Source organism: Oncorhynchus gorbuscha, linkage group LG13 (genome assembly GCF_021184085.1).
Source record: "Oncorhynchus gorbuscha isolate QuinsamMale2020 ecotype Even-year linkage group LG13, OgorEven_v1.0, whole genome shotgun sequence".
Classification (NCBI taxonomy): Eukaryota; Metazoa; Chordata; class Actinopteri; order Salmoniformes; family Salmonidae; genus Oncorhynchus; species Oncorhynchus gorbuscha.
The window spans coordinates 34917901-34944098 of record NC_060185.1 but is presented as its reverse complement, the minus strand read 5'-3'; the positions used below and the strand labels follow the sequence as shown (position 1 = coordinate 34944098).

Here is a 26198-nt window from a genome sequence, read left to right as displayed (position 1 = left end):
GTAAAAGCCTGAAACAATGCATAAACACTGGCCACATGTAGAGGAAGCCATAGATATCGTGAACTGGGTCCTAAGTCTTTGTATGGTGGATAGGCTTTCAATGGAAAAACAGCCTTTCAAAATAATAGTTCTTCCTGGTTGGATTTTCCTCAGTTTACTTCAGAAATCATTGAGAAATGCTGCTGATCATGTTCTGCTATTTTGACTGCACCCTTTGTCTATAACCACCATGGTTATTATCTGCTCCTGCTGGTCATCTTTGAATCTTTGAACGTCTTAAAATATGGACTCTTAAATATCAACCCGCTACAGCCAGAAGAGAACTGTCCACCCCTTGGAGCCTGGTCCTCTCTAGGTTTCTTCCTAGGTTCCTGCCATCGAATGAGTTTTTCCTATCAACTGTGCTTCTGCCTCTGCATTGCTTGTTCTTTGGGGTTTTAGGTTGGGTATCTTTAAAGCACTTTATGATGATGTAAAAAAGGCAATACATTTATTTGATTGATTGATTGATTGATTGAGAAACAAACGTCATGTTATAAACAGCCTTTATATGCTTTATAAAGTTGTTTCATTTAAAGTAGGACCAGATGGAGAGACTGGACTCATAGGCCAGAACATATTAGTCACAACATCCGTCTCCAGGTAAGACACATGTTCTGACTTTGTTCAATATTGTGATTGGATCAATAAGCATTCCAAGCATGCCCCCAATGAGAGACATCAAACAGGTGTGGTTAACTGTAATCCACCGTTAATCAGTAAAGTTTAGATAAATATCCGAGGAGTAATCAGGAGTGTGCGGTTGGTTAATACTGGAATGCTGGAAAGTGCCATTGCAGTGCATAATGCACATTACCTACTAATGGAGCAAGTTAAGAAGGATGTATGTAGAGCAATAATGCCACCTGAAAAAACAGAGATCTCATGTCTGTCAAAGACAAATCCAAAACTGGTCATTATGAATAAAACAAGCAGCATGGATATCAGTTGTCTGTTAGAAGATTGGCAGAAGAATAGACTGACTGATCAGTGAGAGGACACTGTTTAAGCAGCACTCACCTGAAGCAAACTGTGTGCCAGTCAGTGTTGAGTGCCTGGAGATACTGTTCATCATAGATCCGCTGTCTGCATCCCGCACACACGGGCAAGCTTCTGCCAGCTGCAATACAGTTAGTGGACAGATCAAAGGATGACACATACAGTTGAAGTCGGAAGTTTACAAACACTTAGGTTGGAGTCATTAAAACTAGTTTTTCAACCACTCCACAAATGTCTTGTTAACAAACTATAGTTTTGGCAAATCGGTTAGGACATTACTTTGTGCATGACACAAGTCATTTTTCCAACAATTGTTTACAAACAGATATTTCACTTATAATTCACTGTATCACAATTCCAGTGGGTCAGAAATGTACATACACTAAGTTGACTGTGCCTTTAAACAGCTTGGAAAATTCCAGAAAATGTCATGACTTTAGAAGTTTCTGATAGGCTAATTGACAACATTGGAATCAATTGGAGGTGTACCTGTGGATGTATTCCGAGGCCTACCTTCAAACTCAGTGCCTCTTTGCTTGACAACATGGGAAAATCCAAATAAATCAGCAAAGACCTCAGTCTGGTTCATCCTTGGGAGCAATTTCAAAACGCCTGAAGGTACCACATTCATCTGTACAAACAATAGTATGCAAGTATAAACACCATGGGACTGACTACGCAGCCGTCATACCGCTCGGGAAGGAGAAACCTTCTGTCTCCTAGAGATGAACGTACTTTGGTGCGAAAAGTGCAAATCAATCCCAGAACAATAGCAAAGGAACTTGTGAAAGAGGTACAAAAGTATCTATATCCACAGTAAAACGAGTCCTATGTCGACATAACCTGAAAGGCCGCTCAGCAAGGAAGAAGCCACTGCTCCAAAACTGCCATAAAAAAGCCAGACTATGGTTTGCAACTGCACATGGGAGCAAAGATCGTACCTTTGGAAAAATGTCCTCTGGTCTGATGAAACAAAAATTGAACTGTTTGGCCATAATGACCATCGTTATGTTTGGAGGACAAAGGGAGAGGCTTGCAAGCCGAAGAACACCATCCCAACCGTGAAGCACGGGGGTGGCAGCATCATGTTGTGGGAGTGCTTTGCTGCAGGTGGGACTGGTGCAATTCACAAAATAGATGGCATCATGAGGATGGAAGATTATGTGGATATATTGAAGCAACATCTCAAGACATCAGTCAGGAAGTTAAAGCTTGGTCGCAAATGGGTCCTCCAAATGGACAATGACCACAAGCATACTTCCAAAGTTGTGGCAAAATGGCTTAAGGACAACAAAGTCAAGGTATTGGAGTGGCCATCACAAAGCCCTGACCTCAATCCCATAGAACATTTGTGGGCAGAACTGAAAAAGCGTGTGCAAGCAAGGAGGCCTACAAAACCTGACTCAGTTACACCAGCTCTGTCAGGAGGAGGGCCAAAATTTACCCAACTTCTTGTGGGAGCTTGTGGAATGCTAGCCGAAACGTTTGAACCAAGTTAAACAATTTAAAGGCAATGCTACCAAATACTAATTGAATGTATGTAAACTTCTGACCCACTGGGAATGTGATTAAATAAATAAAAGCTTAAATAAATCACTCTATTATTATTCTGAAATTTCACATTTTTTAAATAAAGTGGTGATCCTAACTGACCTATTACTAGGATTAAATATCAGGAATCGTGAAAAACTGAGTTTAAATGTATTTGGCCAAGGTGTATGCAAACTTCCGACTTCAACTGTACATTAGCTTCACCATTTGATTGGCTCATATACTTCATGATACATCACCACCACCACCAGTGTTATTACATGAGATATGTGATAATTCCCACCTCCCTCTTTAAAAGTGGCTAACTGATAAGCTTAGCTCCAGAAATCCAGTAAGAGCAAATTGATGTATCAGACAGCCACCCATCAAATCTCTTATCACTACTGGTGGTAGAGGATGTCAATTGATTATTGATCAAGGGTTGATATCTCTGTTTCAGTAGAAAATTATGTAAGTCTGAAAAGTACTCTAATACTGTAGGATTGAAATAATGTAAGATCAGTGTTGACCCCAAATGACACAAATAGTTTCTATACAAACTAAAACCATAGCATCAGTTAGACAGCAAATACAAATTCATCAACTGACACTCATTAGCTCAAACGCATACAACCTCCCCAATTTCAAAATGGAGAGAAATTGACATATTCTTAGTTCAACTGAGTATTAGAAGTGTGGGATATTTTCGGGGCATGCAAATGTGGCTTTTTGTCTTTTACTTTAGTTCTTAGAAGTAGAGCTTTGGAGCGGTGCATTAACACAGAACCACATTCATCTATTCTACACTGCTTTTGCTTGTAGGAGGATTTAGGTGTGTGTGTGTGTGTTGAGAAGGATCACAAGAGCATTTGTTATCCCCATGTAAATTCAGAATGGGAGAAGGGTGGTATGCAAACAGGAACATGGTGTCAGAAAAATAAACACTATTAATTTGTATAGGATGAATTAGATGAACCACAATATATGATTCTGTTTCATATGTCAGCAAAATAAAGTTTTGTCTGAGAGAGAGAAAGAGAGTGAGGAAGCAAGCGAGCAACAGAGTGAGAGAGAAAGATTGACAGAGAGAGAGAGAGAGAGAGAGAGAGAGAGAGAGAGAGAGAGAGAGAGAGAGAGAGAGAGAGAGAGACGAGCAAGAGAGAGAGAGAGAGAGAGAGAGAGAGAGAGAGAGAGAGAGAGAGAGAGAGAGAGAGAGAGAGAGAGAGAGAGAGAGAGAGAGAGAGAGAGAGAGACGAGCAAGAGCCAGAAAGCTGTGTCAATGTCACTTGTCACTGACTTTTAGGGTTCAGTGAGTCCATTCAACCTTATTTCAGAGGTCTTGGCAGCCCTTATCAAGTCAATGGCTTCAGCACAAATACCACCCTATTATTTATAGTATATAGTGCATAGACCCATAGGGCTGTGGTCAAAAGTGCACTACTCCCTATATCAGTGTTTACTAAACCTGGTCCTCGAGAACACCCAACAGTACACATTTTTATTGTAACCCTGGACAGTCACTATTGTGCTGGGTTGGGAAACACTGCCCTATATAGTGCACTACATTGACCAGAGCGCTATGGGCCATGGACAAAACGAGTGCTCTGTAAATGGAATAGGGTGCCATTTGGGATGCAGACCCAAGATAGTCGGTTCCAAAATTATTGACATCATTGATAAAAATCAGCAATTGTAACCTAGGATAGGATAAGTAATCCCTCTCACCCCCCCCCTTTAAGATTTAGATGCACTATTGTAAAGTGACTGTTCCACTCGATGTCATAAGGTGAATGCACCAATTTGTAAGTCGCTCTGGATAAGAGCGTCTGCTAAATGACTTAAATGTAAATGTAAATGTATAAAATAATTTATTAAAATACTGAGCTATATTGTAAAAAACAAAAATAACTCAGGAAATTGTATTATTTTATACTAATATAATTGCTCAGAGAAAGAGATTTGCTCAGAAAATGTATACAGTACCAGTCAAAAGTTTGGACACACCACCTCATTCAAGGGTTTTTCTTTATTTTAACTATTTTCTACATTGTAGAATAATAGAGAAGACATCAAAACTATTAAATAACACATGGAATCATGTAGGAACACTCACATGCTGGTCCCCTGTTGTGACCATTTCCCAAGCATCTCTGTGCAGTCAGACCTCTGATTATTTTGTGCCACCAAGACCACAATATTTTGCCCCCTCTCTGATTGTCCGAGTGTGACCCTCTTCCCATGGGTTACTGCAGCTAGTGTTGCCAGCACTGCCACTGCCTGGGTTGGGGCACCCCACCCGGAATCCCCACCGGCTAGGTACAAGGTCGTCAAGGTTCTCATTAATAGCTTTGATAAATTCCTTGTATATTATACTCAACCATCCAGGCCCACCGCCACCATGGGGCACTTTGTTCACAACGTTGACATCAGCAAACCACTCACCCACACAACATCATACACATGGTCTGCGGTTGTGAGGCTGGTTAGACCTACTGCCAAATTCTCTAAAACTTAGTTGGAGGCGACTTGTTGTTGAGAAATGAAGATTAAAATATCTGGCAACAGCTCTGTTGGAGATTTCTGCAGTCATCAGGCCAATTGCACACTCCCTCAAAACTTGAAGGCCTTTTACTGTCCCCAGTTCAACGTACACCTGTGTAATTATGATGCTGTTTAATCAGCTTCTTGATATGCCAATGTAAACAAATTTGTGCACAACATTTTAGAGAAATAATATTTTTGTGCATATGGAACCTTTTTGGGGATATTTTATTTCAGCTCATGAAACATGGGACCAACAATTTACATTTGCGTTTATATTTGTTCAGTGTAGTTACATTGAAAGTAGGCTAAACGAGGTCATGGATTCACAGGAATGGAATGACAAGGAAAGGTATTGTTTCAAAGAAAGTGTAACTGTATCAGTTGTGTTGATCTAGGTTAGAGCAGCGCTGCAGTTTCACCACCCCATTTAATTTTGATTTAATTAAATTGAACTAACCAAAACATTAGCATTTGAAATAGACACATTATTATACTTCTAAACACCATCCCAGCCTTGTTAGCATTATGCAGCGGGCTTGTGTTACTCGGAAATAAAATAGAACGACTAAGGTTACCTACTTGGGTTATTGCAGCAAAACAAGGACATACCGGACATTCTTTATTAATCATCTCACAGAATACTTTTCATAAAGCTAACCCTCCAAAAACACCATAACACAATGTATCTATTGTTTATTGTGTGCATGGTGTTGTTTATTATGAATTCAATGGAGCATCTCTGTTCTCGAGCGCGGAAGGATGCACTGCGCTCGCTCTAATAACATCTCCCGCCCTCACACATGCTTCAAGGCACCCGCTATCATGGTTCCAAAGAAAAACTGCGTATCGAAAACTTAAACTCACCTTCCTCCTCTCCCATACGTTCGTCCTTCCAGTCACAACAGAGCAGCATCAACCTCATTCACTCTCCGATTCCGGGCTCTATGAGAGCCTGACTCTGATGAACAGATAACCGGTCTCACTTCGACCAAAGCCCCGCTATTCGTGGTGTGTGTTTATGAAGCTGGATAGACTAGATCCTCACAGCTGGATACTACTTCGATGCATTCGATGAGGAGAGAATGGGCGATTTGAAACAGTCAGGCTGGGGTACAGGAAAATATGGGTTGGCCAACCGACAACAATCCCTGGAAATGTGGTCTGCGTAGCACAATCAAAAGCAACTGAGGGCAGAGAGACGAAGCGATGTACAATGCACCCATCACAGAAATAGGAGATGTATCAGAATGGCTGTATTAGAATAGTCATCTAGTCTATGAGAGCATGCTGGAATAGGCTAGTTGCAGTAAAAGTGTACATTCAGACATTTTAAAGTTCCTAAATAACATTTGAGCCATTGATTCATTTTGATATGTTAGTGCAGTTTGGGTGCAGGTGGAAAAAAGCGGATACCTGGGCACAAATATGTATTTATTAACCATTTTATTTCGTTATTTTACTTAAGCAAATAAAATTCCGGGATTACCGGGAACAAGTCACATGTGCGTCATGAAAATGTAAAAGTGCAAAACCCCATCGTTCCTCCTTTTTTGCCATTTAAATAAGATGAATACTATCCCACCGCATGGAAGACACGGTGCGGCGTGCCCCGGATCCGAGCGGCTCACACACAGTTCAGAAAAAGCCCTACGGGTAGGCTACAATAACTGAAGCGAGTGAGAGTCATGATAACCTAGGGCAATTACTACAACATACAGTCCACACAATCCCTAAAGATTCATCGTAGTGTAACTTCATAACAGAGTGAATCCATCTTTGGTCAGTAATGTCTAGTGGGTCTTATTCAACTGTAACTAACTCAAGTAAAGAGTGAAATGGGAGCTCACTCTCACAATTTACACAGACTAGGGGAAGCCTACACACAGACACATATTAAAAAAGCCCTTACATATACAGTATAACAATTCTCATCAGTGATTAAATGCATTACCCAAATATATATTTTTTTTAACAAACAGGTTTTGCCTTATTCAAGATTACACAAATATGGTGATAGTCTACTTTCATGAGCGGAAACATTTGAGACTTGAATAATGAGCGACAACTTGCATAAATGAAACTATAACTGCATGTGAAACTAGAATGATTTCAGATATGCATAACATTCTAGGCACTTAATCTAGCACACCAGAAAAATTATACGTAATTAATCAAACAAAATGTTCAATTCATACATACATAATGTACAATACATGCCAGAGCAGTATCGAAATAATTTCAGTTTTACTTTTACATTTTTGTAAAACTAAAAACATTCAAATCACTTAAAAACCAAAAAACACGGTTTCAAAGGTCTTGGGTACAAACCAACACAATGTATGCTATGAATATCACTCAAGATATCACCTACAAATCTTTTGAACACCTTTGGATTGATTGTCATCAGCTTTACCACATTCAGAGCAACACCTGCTCATCATACTTCACAAGTTTGTCAGAAATCAAGGTAAGAAGGCTACTTACACCATGGCCCTTAAAATATAGTCAAAATTGAAGCGGGCAGATGGACTGTGAAACCTGTGCCCACACATACACATGCTAAGCCACTGCTATTTCACCCAGGGATATAAATAGCAGCAGAGATGATAGAAAGCCAGAGGAGGCAGTTCTGACGATACATGGCCAAAGTTTATCAGCACTTTACTAACAACACCCCTTGAAGCTCAACCCTTGGTTTGACATGTCAGTATGCGAAGAGCTCCAACTTTGGTACACACAGACACTAAGCACAAGGAGAGGGATGTACAGTTACAGGAATGGTGCTGGTTTTGACTTGGAGCACTTCTCTGCATTCAAAGCATGCTTAATGGCTCTAGTTGAATAATCTTTCATATTCTCCTATATACCCAAACATCTCTGGCAACATGTGCAAGCTCACAAGCACATAGAGAGACACACAGCCACATATCAACGCCCACACACATGCATGCACACACAAACACTTGGTAACTACTAAAAGGGGAGCATCACAGGCATGTCTGTAAGAACTGATGAACACCACGAACAATGATAAAGGCACAATCAAAAACACTAAGTCACATCAAATGTGTGCAAAAGTCTGGGTCGGTGGGTTTGTATAAAAAATATATTGAGTCAAATAAAGTACAACATATCTTTACATACTCTAATGGGGGATTTTGTGCATATAAAATGTACATTCTAGATCATGCAGTAGCACCATTGTTTCTTGAGGTTCAACTTCTTCTGAAGAACACCCTCTACTTCTGCCTTCCACAGTATTTGCTTTGGCATCCAGCAGCAACTCCTCCTGTAGAGAAACAACATTGGAAGAGAGGATATTTTAAATGTATGCATTTGTAAGAGGGTTTGCATTTGTACTTGGTTCTGTATCAGATTTATGTCTTTTTTTGGTCACATGCCAGAGTGTGTGTCTTATCGTACCTGGTCTGTAGCCTCCTCCTCCTGCCCCACCAAGGAAGCCCTGGAGTGGGCCATACTTGGCTGCTTTGGCTGCAAAAAAAGTTAGTTAATCACAGGTGTTTTTGTGATCACTAATTATAATTTTTTTAACAGTGTTGGCAAGTCATTTCCTGAGCAGCTTTAATATGTTTTTCTAACCACACTGCACAGATGAGTAAACTTTCTGGAAATCTGTTGCTTGACCACAGCAGCCAAGAGCCCCAGGAAGCCTTGTGAGTGAGTTAGCATATGCTAACAGGTTGTCAAACAAGAAAAATGCTAACAGGTTGTATTTGTATTTATTATGGATCCCCATTAGCTGCTGCCAAAGCAGAAGCTACTCTTCCTGGGGTCCAGCAAAATTAAGTCAGTTTATACAATTTTAAAAACATTACAATACATTCACAACACACTATGTGCCCTCAGGCCCATACTCCACCACTACCACATATCTACAGTACTAAATCCATGTGTATGTATAGTGCATATATTATCGTGTGTGTGTGTGTGTGTGTGCATGTGTCTTTGCCAATGTTTGTGTTGCTTCACAGTCCCCGCTGGTCCATAAGGTGTTTTTTTTATCTGTTTTTAAATCTAATTTTGCTGCTTGCATCAGTTACTTTATGTGGAATAGAGTTCCATGTAGTCATGGCTATATGTACAACTGTATGCCTCCCATAGTCTGATCTGGACTTGGGGACTGTGAAGAGACCTCTTGTGGCATTGTTTGTTGGGTAAGAATGGGTGTCCGAGCTGTGTGCCAGTAGTTTAGACAGACAGCTCGGTGCATTCAACATGTCATAAATCTCATAAATAAAAGTAGTGAGGAAGTCAACTTCTCCTCAACTTTCATCTAGGAGAGATTGACATGCATATTATTAATATTATCTCTGTGTGTATATCCAAGGGCGAGCCGTGCTGCCCTGTTCTGAGCCCATTGCAATTTTCCTAAGTCCTTTTTTGTGGCACCTGACCAAATGACTGAACAGTAGTCCAGGTGCGACAAAACTAGGGTCTGTAGGACCTGCCTTGTTGATAGTGTTGTTAAGAAGGTAGAGCATCACTTTATTATAGACAGACTTCTCCCCATCTTAGTTACTCCTACTGCATCAATATGTTTTGACCATGACAGTTTACAAACTAGGGTTACTCCAAGCAGTTTAGTCATCTCAACTTGCTCAATTTCTATATTATTTACTACAATATTTAATTGAGGTTTTGGGTTTAGTGAGTGTTTTGTTCCAAATACAATGCTTTTAGTTTTAGAAATATTTAGGGCTAATTTATTCCTTGCCACCCACTCTGAAACTAACTGCAGCTCTTTGTTGAGTGTTGCAGTAATTTCAGTCGCTGTAATAACTGACGTGTATAGTGTTGAGTCATCCTCATACATAGACACTCTGGCTTTACTCAAAGTCAGTGGCATGTTATTAGTAAAAATTGGCAAAAAGCATGGGGCCTAAATAGCTACCCTGGGGAATTCCTGATTCTAACTGGATTATATTTGAGAGGCTTCCATTAAAGTACACCATCTGTGTTCTGTTAGACAAGTAACTCTATATCCACATTATAGCAGGGGGTGTAATGCCATAACACATACGTTTTTCCAGCAGCAGACTATGATCAATAATGTCAAAAGCTGCACTGATGTCTAACAAGACAGACCCCACAATCATTTTCTCATCAATTTCTCGCAGTCAATCATCAGTCATTTGTGTAAGTTCTGCACTTGTTGAGTGTCCTTCCCTATAAGCATGCTGAAATTCTGTTGTCAATTTGTTTACAGTGAAATAGCATTGTATCTAGTCAAACATATTTTTTTCCAGAAGTTTACTAAGGGTTGGTAACAGGCTGATTGGTTGCCTATTTGAGCCAGTAAAGGGAGCTTTACTATTCTTGGGTAGCGGAAGAACTTTAGCTTCCCTCCAGACCTGAGGGCACACGCACTCCAGTAGGCTTAAATTGACGATGTGGCAAATAGGAGTGGCAATATCGTCTGCTATTATCCTCAGTAATTTTCCATCCAGATTGTCAGACCTCGGGGGGTTGTCATTGTTGATAGACACTATTTTTTTCACCTCTTCCACACGGACTTTACGGAATTCAAAAGTACAATTCTTGTCTTTCATATTTTGCTCCGATATACTTGGATGTGTAGTATCAGCATTTGTTGCTGGAATGTCATCCCTAAGTTTGCTTATCTTGCCAATAAAAAGTAATCCAAGTAGTTTGTATTATCAGTGGGCTTTGTGATGAATGAGCCATCTGATCAATGAATGAATGAGCCGAGTTGGCTTTTTTCCCAAAAATGTATTTTAAGGTGCTCCAGAGCTTTTTACTATAATTTTTTATATAATTTATCTTTGTTTCATAGTTTAGTTTATTTTTATTTAGTTTAGTCACATGATTCCTTAATTTGCAGTATGTTTGCCAATCAGTTGGGCTACCAGACTTAATTGCCACCTTTTGCCTCATACCTCTCAACCACACAATTTTTAAATTCCTCATCAATCCAAGGGGATGTAACCGTTTTTACAGTAATTGTCTTAATGGGTGCGAGCTTATTTGTAACTGGTATAAGTAGTTTCATAAATGCGTCAAGTGCAGCGTCTGGTTGTTCCTCATTACAAACCACAGACCAGCAAATTCTGTTTACATGATCAACATATGAATCACTACAAAACTTATTGTATGACCTCATATACACTATATTAGGCCCAGCCTTTGGAACTTTGGTTTTCCTAGATATGGCTATTATATTGTGATCACTACATCCTATGGATTTGGATACTGCTTTAAAGCAAATATTTGTAGCATTAGCAAAGATGTGATCAATACATGTTGATGATTTAATTCCTGTGCTGTTTGTAACTACCCCAGTAGGTTGACTGACAACTTGATCCAGGTTGTACATTTACATTTAAGTCATTTAGCAGACACTCTTATCCAGAGCGACTTGCAAATTGTAGGCACTGGTTACAGTTTGAAGTTTTTTCCTGAGTGGGCAGCTTGATGATAGCCAGTCAATATTTAAATCACCCAGAAAATATACTTCTCCTTCTCTGCTGATATCACATACATTATCAAGCATTTCACACATATTATCCAGACACTGACTGTTAGCACTTGGTGGTCTATAGCAGCTTCCCACAATAATTGGTTGGCTAGTGGCATATGCTAAATATAGAGGAGCTATTGATATTCACTTGTGCTGCGACTGCATAGGATGCCTTAAATCGATAGTGTTAATGAATAATTCTTAGCTATTACAAATGTAATGATTTGAACTGCAGGGCTCCTACAGTAGGGGTGAAGGGTGTACTCAGAGGTGTGATCAGTATGTGTCTAATATAATGTGAATAATACTTGATCTATGCACCATAAAGGGGCCTACATTGATGACTTGATGGCATGAGGGCATGATGACAAGTCATAACAACCAGTCATAATAATTTATGATACTGCATTAGCACAGATTATTGGCAATAGCACATCATTTGGCATTTGTAGATTTTCCATTGTAAATGCGTGAAAGGTTAAAATAGTTATATAAAAACACACCTCCCACCTATGTGAGCAAAAGGCTGACGACTATCTACTAAGTACCAGTTAAAGGTTTGGACATACCTACTCATTCAAGGGTTTTTTCTATTTTTTGGGACTATTTTCTACATTATACAATAATAGTGAAGACATCAAAACTAGGAAATCCTGTAGTAACAAAAAAAGTGTTAAACAAATAAAAATATTTTTTATTCTTCAAAGTAGCCACCCTTTGCCTTGATGACAGCTTTGCACACTCTTGGCAATCTCTCAACCAGCTTCACCTGAAATTAGTGATGCACCTATATGACATTTTTGGCCGATACCGGTATCCGATATTGTCCTTGCCAAAGAAATCGATACCGATACCCAATATTTAACATTTTAGCGTCATTTTAAGCATTCTAGTACAGTTAAATAGTTAACACACACACACCCAGCGCTCTAAGGCACTGCATCTCAGTGCAAGAGGCATCACTACAGTCCCTGGTTCGAATCCAGGCTGTATCACATCCGGCTGTGATTGGGAGTCCCATTGGGTGGAGCACAATTGACCCAACGTCATCCGGGTTTAGCCGTCAATGTAAATAAGAATTTGATCTTAATGGTGGTCGGAAAATCTATGTGAAGCTTGCCACAATAAGGATTAGCCACAATAGTGGACTGTGGTTAGCCTTCAAAATAAAAGTATGGCATAATTCTACTATTTGTATTCATTTGCAACACTGTCAATGACATACCTTTGAAGGCAAACCGCAAATTCCACTGTTGTGCCTAAACCTTATTGTGGCTAGCTTCACAACACATTGTGGGCTAGGTTATGAATGCTGTGTTGCACGTGTAGCGCAACATTTTATGTGGCGTCATTACGGCACGTACCTACGTTATATAGGTATGCACATCAGCTTTGACATCGGTGTTGCACATCGGCGTTAAAGTAGACATCGGTCGATACCGATGTTGGCATTTTTAGCTAATATTGCCCAATTCCAATATGTTCACCGATATATTGTGCATCCCTACCTGAAATGCTTTTCCAACAATCTTGAAGGAGTTCCCACATATGCTCAGCACTTGTTGGCTGCTTTTCTTTCACTCTGCGGTCCAACTCATCAAAAAAAAACATCTCAATTGGGTTGAGGTCGGGGGATTATGGAGGCCAGGTCATCTGATGCATCACTCCATCATTCTCCTTCTTGGTCAAATTCCCTTACTCAGCCTGGAGGTGTGTTTTGGGTCATTGTCCAGTTGAAAAAAAAATGATAGTCCCACTATGCGCAAACCAATTGAGATGGGGTATCGCTGCAGAATGCTGTGGTAGCCCTGCTAGTTAAATGTGCCTTGAATTTTAAATAAATCACAGACAGTGTCACCAGCAAAGCAACCCCACACCATCACACCTCCTCCTCCATGCTTCACGGTGGAAACCACACATGCGGACATCATCCATTCACCTACTCTGCGTCTCACAAAGACAGCGGTTGGAACCAAAATTCTCAAATTTGGACTCATCAGACCAAAGGACAGATTTCCACCGGTCTAATGTCCATTGATTGTGTTTTTTGGCCCAAGCAAGTCTCTTCTTATTATTGGTATCCTTTAGTAGTGGTTTCTTTGCAGAAATTCGACCATGAAGGCCTGATTGACACAGTCTCCTCTGAACAGTTGATGTTGAGATGTGTCTGTTACTTGAAATCTGTGAACCATTTATTTGGGCTGCAATTTGAGGGGCAGTCAACTCAAATGAACTTGTCTTCTGCAGCAGAGGAAACTCTGGGTCTTCCTTTCCTGTGGCGGTCCTCTTGAGAGCCAGTTTCATCATAGCGGTTGCAACTGCACTTAAAGATAATGTTCTTGAAATGTTCCGGATTGACTGACCATGTCTTAAAGTAATGATGGACTGTAATTTCTCTTTGCTGATTTCAGCTGTTCTTGCCATAATATGGACTTGGTCTTTTACCAAATAGGGCTATCTTCTGTATACCACCCCTACCTTGTCACAAAACAATTGATTGGCTCAAACACATTAAGGATGAAAGAAATTCCGCAAAGTAACTTTTAACAAGGCACACCTGTTTATTGAAATGCATTCTGAGTGACTACCACATGAAGCTGGTTGAGAGAATGCCAAGAGTGTGCAAAGCTGTTATCAATGCAAAGGGTGGGTACTGCTCTGGCTCCCCAATGGTGGAACAAACTCCCTCACGACGCCAGGACAGCGGAGTCAATCACCACCTTCCGGAGACACCTGAAACCCCACCTCTTTAAGGAATACCTAGGATAGGCTAAAGTAATCCTTCTCACCCCCCCTCCCCCCCCTTAAAATATGTAGATGCACTATTGTAAAGTGGCTGTTCCACTGGATGTCATAAGGTGAATGCACCAATTTGTAAGTCGCTCTGGATAAGAGCGTCTGCTAAATGACTTAAATGTAAATGTAATGTAAATGTACTGTACTGTGAAGAATTTCAAATGTAAAATAGTTTTTGATTTATTCAATACTCTTTTGGTCACTACATGATTCCATATGTGTTATTTCATAGTTTTGATGTAGAAAAGAGTAGAAATAAAGAAAAACCCTGGAGTAAGTGTGTCCAAACTTTTGACTAGGACTGTAGCTGAAAAAGTGGATTCTGATTAGACAAAAACAGTAATACCTTATTTACATAAGTATTCAAACCACTTGCACATACTTCCATTGTGACGCCATTTCCGGTCACAACTTGCAGACTTGTTTACGTGTTGCTGTGCGTTTTGTTGCCAACCTTACTTTGCTACCTGACAACTTTACGGTTTTTACTTTTTAATTACCGTTTATATTTTAGTTTTTATTCAACTTTTTCACTCCGAACGCTTTACCTGGATGTGGTTCGTCAAGACATCCAACAGCCGAAGCTAAGTAGTAACATTAACATGATGCCTTCTAATTGCAGTCGCTGTACTCATAATATACAGGAGAACGATTGCCTTACGGCGAGGATAGCTGTGCTACAAGCCCAGCTTTAGACGCAATCGTTAGGCAAGGGTAATTTAAGTGTAGGAAAGGATGAAACAGCGTCTGTGCCACCAGTAAGTACAGATAGTAACGTTAGGACAACTTTCTCACGGTTTCTGGAGGGAAATGCTGTAGGAAAGCTCAACCGGTCGCTCATTCAGCCGACAGAAACCTTCAACCGGTTTTCCCCATTAAGCAGCAGTCGGAGTCAGAGGCCGAGCCTGCTCTGGTCTCTGCTCCTCCCGTTACGGGGTCTGAGACGCCGAAGCTTCCCACCATTAGCTCTGACAAATTGAAAACTCTAGTCATTGGCGACTCCATTACCCGCAGTATTAGACTTAAAACGAATCATCCAGCGACCATACACTGTTTACCAGGGGGCATGGCAACCGACGTTAAGGCTAATCTGAAGATGGTGCTGGCTAAAGCTGGCGAGTGTAGAATATAGAGATATTGTTATCCACGTCGGCACCAACGATGTTAGGATGAAACAGTCAGAGATCACCAAGCGCAACATAGCTTCAGCGTGTAAGTCAGCTAGAAAAATGTGTCGGCATCGAGTAATTGTCTCTGGCCTCCTCCCAGTTAGGGGGAGTGATGAGCTCTACAGCAGAGTCTCACAACTCAATCGCTGGTTGAAAACAGTTTTCTGCCCCTCCCAAAAGATAGAATTTGTAGATAATTGGCCCTCTTTCTGGGACTCACCCACAAACAGAACCAGGCCTGACCTGCTGACCTGCTGAGGAGTGACGGACTCCATCCTAGCTGGAGGGGTGCTCTCATCTTGTCTACCAACATAGACAGGGCTCTAGCTCCACAATGAAATAGGGTGCAGGCCAGGCAGCAGGCTGTTAGCCATATCCCCATTGAGACCGTGTCTGTGCCTCGACCTAGGTTGGGCAAAACTAAACATGGCGGTGTTCGCCTTAGCAATCTCACTAGGATAAAGACCTCCTCCATTCCTGTCATTATTGAAAGAGATCATGATACCTCACGTATCAAAATAGGGCTACTTAATGTTAGATCCCTTACTTCAAAGGCAATTATAGTCAATGAACTAATCACTGATCATAATCTTGATGTGATTGGCCTGACTGAAACATGGCTTAAGCCTGATGAATTTACTGTGTTAAATGAGGCCTCCCCTCCTGGCTACACTAGTGACCATATCCCCCGTGCATCCCGCAAAGGCGGAGGTGTTGCTAACATTTACGATAGCAAATTTCAATTTACAAAAAAAAAAGACGTTTTCGTCTTTTGAGCTTCTAGTCATGAAATCTATGCAGCCTACTCAATCACTTTGTATAGCTACTGTTTACAGGCCTCCTGGGCCATATACAGCGTTCCTCATTGAGTTCCCTGAAATCCTATCGGACCTTGTAGTCATAGCAGATAATATTCTAATCTTTGGTGACTTTAATATTCACATGGAAAAGTCCACAGACCCACTCCAAAAGGCTTTCGGAGCCATCATCGACTTAGTGGGTTTTGTCCAACATGTCTCTGGACCCACTCACTGTCACAATCATACTCTGGACCTAGTTTTGTCCCAGGGAATAAATATTGTGGATCTTAATGTTTTTCCTCATAATCCTGGACTATCGGACCACCATTTTATTACATTTGCAATTGCAACAAATAATCTGCTCAGACCCCAACCAAGGAACATCAAAAATCGTGCTATAAATTCACAAACAACACAAAGATTCCTTGATGTCCTTCCAGATTCCCTCTGTCTACCCAAGGACGCCAGAGGACAAAAATCAGTTAACCACCTAACTGAGGAACTCAATTTTACCTTGCGCAACACCCTAGAAGCAGTTGCACCCCTAAAAACTAAAAACATTTCTCATAAGAAACTAGCTCCCTGGTACACAGAAAATACCCGAGCTCTGAAGCAAGCTTCCAGAAAATTGGAACGGAAATGGCGCCACACCAAACTGGAAGTCTTCCGACTAGCTTGGAAAGACAGTACCGTGCAGTATCGAAGAGCCCTTACTGCTGCTCGATCATCCTATTTTTCCAACTTAATTGAGGAAAATAACAACAATCCGAAATTCCTTTTTGATACTGTCGCAAAGCTAACTAAAAAGCAGCATTCCCCAAGAGAGGATGGCTTTCACTTTAGCAGTGATAAATTCATGAACTTCTTTGAGGAAAAGATCATGATTATTAGAAAGCAAATTACGGACTCCTCTTTAAATCTGCGTATCCCTTCAAAGCTCAGTTGTCCTGAGTCACAACTCTGCCAGGACCTAGGATCAAGAGAGACGCTCAAGTGTTTTAGTACTATATCTCTTGACACAATGATGAAAATAATCATGGCCTCTAAACCATCAAGCTGCATACTGGACCCTATTCCAACTAAACTACTGAAAGAGCTGCTTCCTGTGCTTGGCCCTCCTATGTTGAGCATAATAAACGGCTCTCTATCCACCGGATGTGTACCTAACTCACTAAAAGTGGCAGTAATAAAGCCTCTCTTGAAAAAGCCAAGCCTTGACCCAGAAAATCTAAAAAACTATCAGCCTATATCGAATCTTCCATTCCTCTCAAAAAATTTAGAAAAGGCTGTTGTGCAGCAACTCACTGCCTTCTTGAAGACAAACAATGTATACGAAATGCTTCAGTCTGGTTTTAGACCCCATCATAGCACTGAGACTGCACTTGTGAAGGTGGTAAATGACCTTTTAATGGCATCAGACCGAGGCTCTGCGTCTGTCCTCGTGCTCCTAGACCTTAGTGCTGCTTTTGATACCATCGATCACCACATTCTTTTGGAGAGATTGGAAACCCAAATTGGTCTACACGCACAAGTTCTGGCCTGGTTTAGATCTTATCTGTCGGAAAGATATCAGTTTGTCTCTGTGAATGGTTTGTCCTCTGACAAATCAACTGTAAATGTTGGTGTTCCATAAGGTTCCATTTTAGGACCACTATTGTTTTCACTATATATTTTATCTCTTGGGGATGTCATTCGAAAACATAATGTTAACTTTCACTGCAATGCGGATGACACACAGCTGTACATTTCAATGAAACATGGTGAAGCCCCAAAATTGCCCTCGCTAGAAGCATGTGTTTCAGACATAAGGAAGTGGATGGCTGCAAACTTTCTACTTTTAAACTCGGACAAAACAGAGATGCTTGTTCTAGGACCCAAGAAACAAGGAGATCTTCTGTTGAATCTGACAATTCATCTTAATGGTTGTACAGTCGTCTCAACTAAAACTGTGAAGGACCTCGGCGTTACTCTGGACCCTGATCTCTCTTTTGAAGAACATATCAAGACTGTTTCAAGGACAGCTTTTTTCCATCTACGTAACATTGCAAAAATCAGAAACTTTCTGTCCAAAAATTATGCCGAAAAATTAATCCATGCTTTTGTCACTTCTAGGTTAGACTACTGCAATGCTCTACTTTCCGGCTACCCGGATAAAGCACTAAATAAACTTAATTTAGTGCCAAATACGGCTACTAGAATCCTGACTAGAACCCCAAAAATGTGATCATATTACTCCAGTGCTAGCCTCCCTACACTGGCTTTCTGTCAAGGCAAGGGCTGATTTCAAGGTTTTACTGCTAACCTACAAAGCATTACATGGGCTTGTTCCTACCTATCTCTCTGATTTGGTCCTGCCGTACATACCTACACGTACGCTACGGTCACAAGACGCAGGCCTCCTAATTGTCCCTAGAATTTCTAAGCAAACAGCCGGAGGCAGGGCTTTCTCCTATAGAGCTCCATTTTTATGGTATGGTCTGCCTACCCATGTGAGAGATGCAAACTCGGTCTCAACCTTTAAGTCTTTACTGAAGACTCATTTCTTCAGTGGGTCATATGATTGAGTGTAGTCTGGCCCAGGAGTGTGAAGGTGAACGGAAAGGCTCTGGAGCAACGAACCGCCCTTGCTGTCTCTGCCTGGCCGGTTCCCCTCTTCTCTTTCCACTGGGATTCTCTGCCTCAAACCCTATTACAGGGGCTGAGTCAATGGCTTACTAGGGCTCTTTCATACCGTCCCTAGAAGGGGTGCGTCACTTGAGTCGGTTGAGTCACTGATGTGATCTTCCTGTCTGGGTTGGTTCCCCCCCTTGGGTTGTGCCGTGGCATAGATCTTTGTAGGCTATACTCGGCCTTGTCTCAGGATGGTAAGTTGGTGGTTGAAGATATCCCTCTAGTGGTGTGGGGGCTGTGCTTTGGCAAAGTGGGTGGGGTTATATCCTTCCTGTTTGGCCCTGTCCAGGGGTGTCCTCGGATGGGGCCACAGTGTCTCCTGACCCCTCCTGTCTCAGCCTTTATATCTGGAGTACTTCTCCTGTCCTATCCGGTGTCCTGTGTGAATTTAAGTATGCTCTCTCTAATTCTCTCTTTCTTTCTCTCTCTCAGAGGACCTGATTCCTAGGACCATGCCTCAGGACTACCTGACATGATGACTCCTTGCTGTCCCCAGTCCACCTGGCTGTGCTGCTGCTCCAGTTTCAACTGTTCTCCCTGTGATTATTATTATTTGACCATGCTGGTCATTTATGAACATTTGAACATCTTGTCCATGTTCTGTTATAATCTCCACCCGGCACAGCCAGAAGAGGACTGGCCACCCCACATAGCCTGGTTCCTCTCTAGGTTTCTTCCTAGGTTTTGGCCTTTCTAGGGAGTTTTTCCTAGCCACCGTGCTTCTACACCTTCATTGCTTGCTGTTTGGAGTTTTAGGCTGGGTTTCTGTACAGCACTTTGAGATATCAGCTGATGTACGAAGGGCTATATAAATACATTTGATTTGATTTGACTTGCTATGAGACTCAAAATTGAGCTCAGGTGCATCCTGTTTCCATTGATCATCCTTGAGATGTTTCTACAATTTGATTGGACTTCACCTGTTGTAAATTCAATTGATTGGACATGATTTGGAAAGGGACAGAACCGTCTGTTTAAGGTCCCACAGTTGACAGTGCATGTCAGAGCAACAACTAAGTGGAGGTCGAAGGAATAGTCTGTAGAGCTCCGAAAAAGGATTGTGTCGAGGCACAGATCTGGGGAAGGGTTTCTGCAGCATTGCTGGTCCCCAAGAACACAGTGCCCTTCATCATTCTTAAATGGAAGAAGTTTGGAAGCACCAAGACTCTTCCTAGAGCTGATCAATTGGGGGAGAAGGGAGTTGGTTAGGGGTCACCAAGAACCCGATGGTCACTCTGACAGAGCTTTAGAGTTCCTCTGTGGATATATGAGAACCTTCCAGAAGGACAACCATCTCTGCAGAACTCCACCAATCAGGCCTTTATGGTAGAGTGACCAAACGGATGCCACTCCTCAGTAAAAGGCACATGACAGTCCGCTTGGAGTTTGCCAAAAAGGCACCTAAAGGACTCTGACCATGAGAAACAAGATTCTCTGGTCTGATGAAACCAAGATTGAACACTTTGGCCTGAATGCCAAGTGACACATCTGGAGGAAACCTGACACCATTCCTATGGTGAAACATGGTGGTGGTAGCATCATACTGTGGGGATGGGATTCAGTGGTAGGGACTGGGAGACTAGTCAGGATCGAGGGTAAGATGAACAGAGCAAAGTACAGAAAGATCCTTGATAAAAACCAGCTCCAGAGTGCTCAGGACACGAGACTGGGGCAACGGCTCACCTTCCAACAGGACAACAACCCTAAGCAACCCTAAGCACACAGCTAAGCACACAGCTAAGACAGCGCAGGAGAATCTCTGAATGTTCTTGAGTGGCCCAGCCAGAGCCTGGACTTGAACCCGATCGAACATCTCTAGAGAGACCTGAAAATAACTGTGCAGCAACGCTCCCCATCCAACCGGACAGAGCTTGAGAGGATCTGCAGAGAAGAATGGGCTGTACTCCCCAAATACAGGTATGCCAAGCTTGTATCAGCATATCCAAGAAGACTCGATTCTGTAATTGCTGCCAAAAGGGCTTCAACAAAGTACTGAGTAAAGGGTCTGAATACTAATGTAAAATGTAATATTTCAGTTTTTTAATATAAATTAGCCCCAAAAAATATTATTTTTTTGTCATTATGGGGTATTGTGTGTAGATTGATGAGGGAAAAAAACAATTTAATCAATTGTAGAATAAGGCTAAAACTTAACTTTTTCCACATTTTGTTAAGGGGTCTGAATATTTTCAGAAAAAGCACTGTATGCTGAGCAGTTTCTCTCTTGGCAGTGCTAGTATACAGTGGTGTGCTCTTAGCAAACATATGCACCGACAGAGGAGGCTGGTGGGAGGAGCTATAGGAGAATGGGCTCATTGTAAAGACTAGAATGGTATAAATGCAACGGTATCAAACACAAACTTATGGACTCCATTCCAGCCATTACAATGAGCCCATCTTCCTATAGCTTCTCCCACCAACCTCCCCTGGCTCTGCACTACAAATACAGACGGACAGTGACTTGTGAATTTACATTAGGTTAATATCCCAAAGATTTCCACACAATATCAGCACAGCACCACTGGAGTAGGACATCAAATTCTCTAAATCCTGACATGTCATAGGTCTTATTAAACTATCTCTGAAAAACCTGTCTTACTTTATGAAACATAATCCGACTGTCAGTAATCTTCCCTGTGCTCAGGAAAATTCAGATTATCGGACTTTAATAGACACTGGTTGGTTACACCATCTGCACTGACGACAAGTACTCACTGTTCTATCAAACCCCATCCTCTCATCACGTAAGATTATTTGGATGAGATTAGAATGTCATCCTCCGCTAAGAACAGACTGATTATAATAAAATAGGAAATGTACTAGGTGTAACAGAAAATCAGATTATTTCAATCAAATTTCTCTCCCATACATTGACTGTGTGGTGAAAGGTTTGACTGAGTAGGATGACAGATGCCTTACAACAGGGGAAAAAAGGAAGACACCAGTACCTTGTTGAGGAGTCAGTGGTGCCGTCTGGCCTGCTCCATATGCTCCTAGTAGACAGACAAACATTTAAGACAAATTATTTGGAGTTTGGAAGGGATGAGATGATTTTGGCTAAGGGTGTTTCATGTTTAAAATAGCATAATGTAGTAGAATCTTGAAAAACTTTGATCAGAGAGTTTTTGGATAGAGAGTGAGAGAGCTGAAGACCATTTCTTCATTGTGCATTGGAACACACAAAGCAACCAAAGCACACTTGTTCAGATAGATAGAACACAACCAATGGAAACTGGCTGTGTTTTGGTGCGTCATGAACTAGGATGATCAGTATGGGTCTACTCTCAGGACTCTCTCCAAGCAAGTTTAGTCATAAGCACACTATCGATCTGATCAGAAAACAGCAGACATCACATAATCACAAGGGGATTTTCCTCATGTAATGATGAGGTGCTTTGGAAATTACATAATACAATGTAAAAAAAAAACTTTTGAAGAAAGTACAATTACGGTTTAACATTATCTGATAGAGTATCAACCACATACTTTTACTAATACTGCAGTAGCAAAAGACCATGTTTTGGTCTCATTACTGTCTGTGTAAACCAATAGTAAACAATTAATAGATATCTAGTAAAACTATAGCAAATAGTAAACAAGCACACTGCAAGGGTAAAGCGTTCACTGATGCCAGAAATAACATTCGCCATCTATCTGTTTTGTCAGTGAACAGTCTGCATTTCAGACTAGACAGGAATATGCAGCAGAGCTCATTAAGTCATCCAAAAAACGTTTAATTATTCCCTAGGGTGGTCACACCATTGAGACATCCTGAATTAAATTATGATGTTTAATCATGTCAAGTGTAAGATATTGTAAATGAACAGGCATTTATATGTTAAAAGACAAAAGCCTCTAATAGAGATTTGGTTCATTTCAGATATAATGCTAGAAATCATCATGTTGCCAGACAAAAGTCAATGACAATTCAAATTAACTCTATATCATCAGTAATAATAGGAATTGGGACTTTTCCATTTTAACCTATCAATTGAGGAGGTTACCAGGAGTGTTTTGATGTTTTCTGTGTACAGTGGGGCAAAAAAGTATTTAGTCAGCCACCAATTGTGCAATTCCCACTGAAAAAGATGAGAGAGGCCTGTAAGTATCATCATAGGTACACTTCAACTATGACAAACAAAAAGAGAGAAAAAAAATCCCCAAAATCACATTTTTCATGAATTTATTTGCAAATTATGGTGGAAAATAAGTATTTGGTCACCTACAAACAAGCAAGATTTCTGGCTCTCACAGACCTGTAACTTCTTCTTTAAGAGGCTCCTCTGTCCTCCACTCGTTACCTGTATTAGTGGCACCTGTTTGAACCTGTTTGAACTTGTTATCAGTATAAAAGACACCTGTCCACAACCTCAAACAGTCAAACTCCACTATGGCCAAGACCAAAGAGCTGTCAAAGGACACTAGAAACAAAATTGTAGACCTGCACCAGGCTGGGAAGACTGAATCTGCAATAGGTAAGCAGCTTGGTTTGAAGAAATCAACTGTGGGAGCAATTATTAGGAAATGGAAGACATACACGTCTACTGATAATCTCCCTCGATGTGGGGCTCCACGCAAGATCTCACCCCAAGGGGTCAAAATGATCACAAGAACGGTGAGCAAAAATCCCAGAACCACACGGGGGGACCTAGTGAATGACCTGCAGAGAGCTGGGACCTAAGTAACAAAGCCTACCATCAGTAACACACTACGCTGCCAGGGACTCAAATCCTGCAGTGCCAGACATTTCCCCCTGCTTAAGCCAGTACATGTCCAGGCCCGTCTGAAGTTTGCTAGAGAGCATTTGGATGATCCAGAAGAAGATTGGGAGAATGTCAAATGGTCAGATGAAACCAAAATATAACTTTTTGGTAAAAACTCAACTTGTTGTGTTTGGAGGACAAAGAATGCTGAGTTGCATCCAAAGAACACCATATCTACTGTGAAGCATGAGGGTGGAAACATCATGCTTTGGGACTGTTTTTCTGCAAAGGGACCACAACGACTGATCCGTGTAAAGGAAAGAATGAACGGGGCCATGTATCGTGAGAATAAGGGTGAAAACCTCCTTCCATCAGCAAGGGCATTGAAGATGAAACGTGGCTGGGTCTTTCAGCATGACAATGATCCCAAACACACCGCCCGGGCTACGAAGGAGTGGCTTCGTAAGAAGCATTTTAATGTCCTGGAGTGGCCTAGCCAGTCTCCAGATCTCAACCGCATAGAAAATCTTTGTGAAGACTTACAGAAAACGTTTGACCTCTGTCATTGCCAACAAAGGGTATATATCAAAGTATTGAGAAACTTTTGTTATTGACAAAATACTTATTTTCCACCATAATTTGCAAATAAATGAATAAAAAATCCTACAATGTGATTTTTCTGGATTTTCTTTATCATTTTGTCTGTCATAGTTGAAGTGTAACTATGATGAAAATTACAGGCCTCTCTCATCTTTTTAAGTGGGAGAACTTGCACAATCGGTGGCTGACTAAATACTTTTTTGCCCTACTGTATGTGTGCAATATTTTGCACCATGCTTGTAAAACATTAACCTGATTTTCATGGTCAAAGCATGGTCAGAGTAGCTATCGGATTCACAGAAGCTACAGTATAAGTGAGAGTAACTAGCATCTAGTGACTACGCCGAGAGAGCGAGTGAGAGAGAGAGAGAGAGAGACTTACATTCCCAGCACCACCTCAATTATTTTATTTTCATAGCCAATTAAGTGCTTAGAGCACTCAATGTTCCCCATCAATTAATTTAATGAGGGGAAACTAAACCAGGTATGGGGAAGTTGGTTGTTCCTTTCAATTGTTTCTAGATCTGTTCCCCTCTCTCTTTCTCTCCCAGAGGTTAGCTCTAATACCAAAGCAACAGGCCTGAGGGCTGCATGTCTGTCTGTCATTCTGGGTTACCTGTCTGTTGACAATTCAGCTTTATAGTCCACCTCCTGATCCAAGCAGAAATGGGGTGAACATGGGCAGTTAAAGAGCCACCAGCGCGTGGACTAAGGTTTAATTTTTGTTGTTTCGATTTTTGTTTTGTCAGTACAGCGGGAAATGTAGAGAGGGAGACAGATAGTAGGGGCATAGACGGAGGGTAGCCGAGACAAGGCTCAAACCCCTGTCACCAGGGGGCAAACAGTATGTGGTCCGGATAACGGATCAGGTTCATTTACATCTATTATCTTGATGGTTATGTTGAGTGGCTAGCTTATTTGACCTTGATATAACTGTTGGCGACTATTTCTCAGTATTTAATTCAGTTTGCAAAATGATGTCAAGTTTGCCAAAAGTCTAAACTTATGGCCAATTGACACTTTTCTACATTTACTGTAAGTGAATGATTGGCACATGCTTACAAAGGGGAACTCAAACTACTGAAGTGAATGCCTTTGCTTCCTCTGTCCTCCCTGGACAGTAAAGATTAACAGATATTAACAACTATCAACTTGGTTCTACTCTAAGCTCTTTTTGTTCTACTTTTATCTTCATAGTTCCTGGGTCACAACATCCCATTTTCTATAAAAGCATACTGTACACACACTGCATCTGATTTTCACAGATCGAGGTTCTACACGTTACCTGGGTAGGGTTGCAGTGGGTAGCCGCCACCTTGCTGTGGGTAACCCCGTTGTTGTGGGTAGCCACCTCCGTAACCTGGGAACACACCAGCACCTGCAAGGGTAACACAGCAAAAATGTACAAAACAACAACTACAAACACAACAACACTATACGTATTCATTGTATACATTTAGTCTACATTTAGCTAGGGTCACATACCCTACTGTAGCTTTGGCCACAGACTCAACTTATGCATGACTTTTTTCTTAACAATCAGTCCAGAACACAACCAGTCAAATGTCAACATGCAGTATGAACTGAGAGGTCATATGCATTATGTATGCAAATGTACCAGGCCAGTGTGTTTTTGCAAATATTCTAGCTACAGTATTTATCAAAAGGCTAATGGTGCTGAATTCTCTTTGGGAAACGACATTTGCATACAGTATTAGCAAAGTTGTACCATATGTGATAGCACGTGCAACAGGCAGTATGTTGTACTGTGGGATGCTCTGCTCTCTGTGTCAGTGAATGTTTGACCAATGGGAGGTGGATAATAGCCTGCAGGCATTGGCTAGACTGT

At 41.2% G+C, this 26198-nt stretch overlaps 2 protein-coding genes across 26 annotated transcripts in view; both read right to left on the bottom strand.

The window, feature by feature from the left end:
* LOC123992784 (LIM domain kinase 1-like) overlaps window positions 1–6164 on the bottom strand; it is an 84142-nt gene extending 77978 nt beyond the window's left edge. Inside the window, exons 1-2 of the mRNA XM_046294304.1 lie at window positions 5977–6164; window positions 1060–1159 (exon numbers count right to left, since the gene is read on the bottom strand). Of these exons, the coding sequence (XP_046150260.1) occupies window positions 1060–1159; window positions 5977–6034 (158 nt within the window). The 5' untranslated portion in view covers window positions 6035–6164. The remainder of the gene's footprint in view (window positions 1–1059; window positions 1160–5976) is intronic.
* Window positions 6165–6538: 374 nt separating this feature from the next.
* Window positions 6539–26198, bottom strand: part of LOC123992782 (elastin-like) — a 105053-nt gene continuing 85393 nt past the window's right edge. For all 25 annotated transcript variants that reach the window (XM_046294285.1, XM_046294276.1, XM_046294277.1 and 22 more), the window contains 4 exons: window positions 25635–25727; window positions 21995–22039; window positions 8536–8604; window positions 6539–8401 (listed from right to left, as the gene is read on the bottom strand). In XM_046294285.1, the coding sequence (XP_046150241.1) occupies window positions 8352–8401; window positions 8536–8604; window positions 21995–22039; window positions 25635–25727 (257 nt within the window). In that variant the 3' untranslated portion in view covers window positions 6539–8351. The remainder of the gene's footprint in view (window positions 8402–8535; window positions 8605–21994; window positions 22040–25634; window positions 25728–26198) is intronic.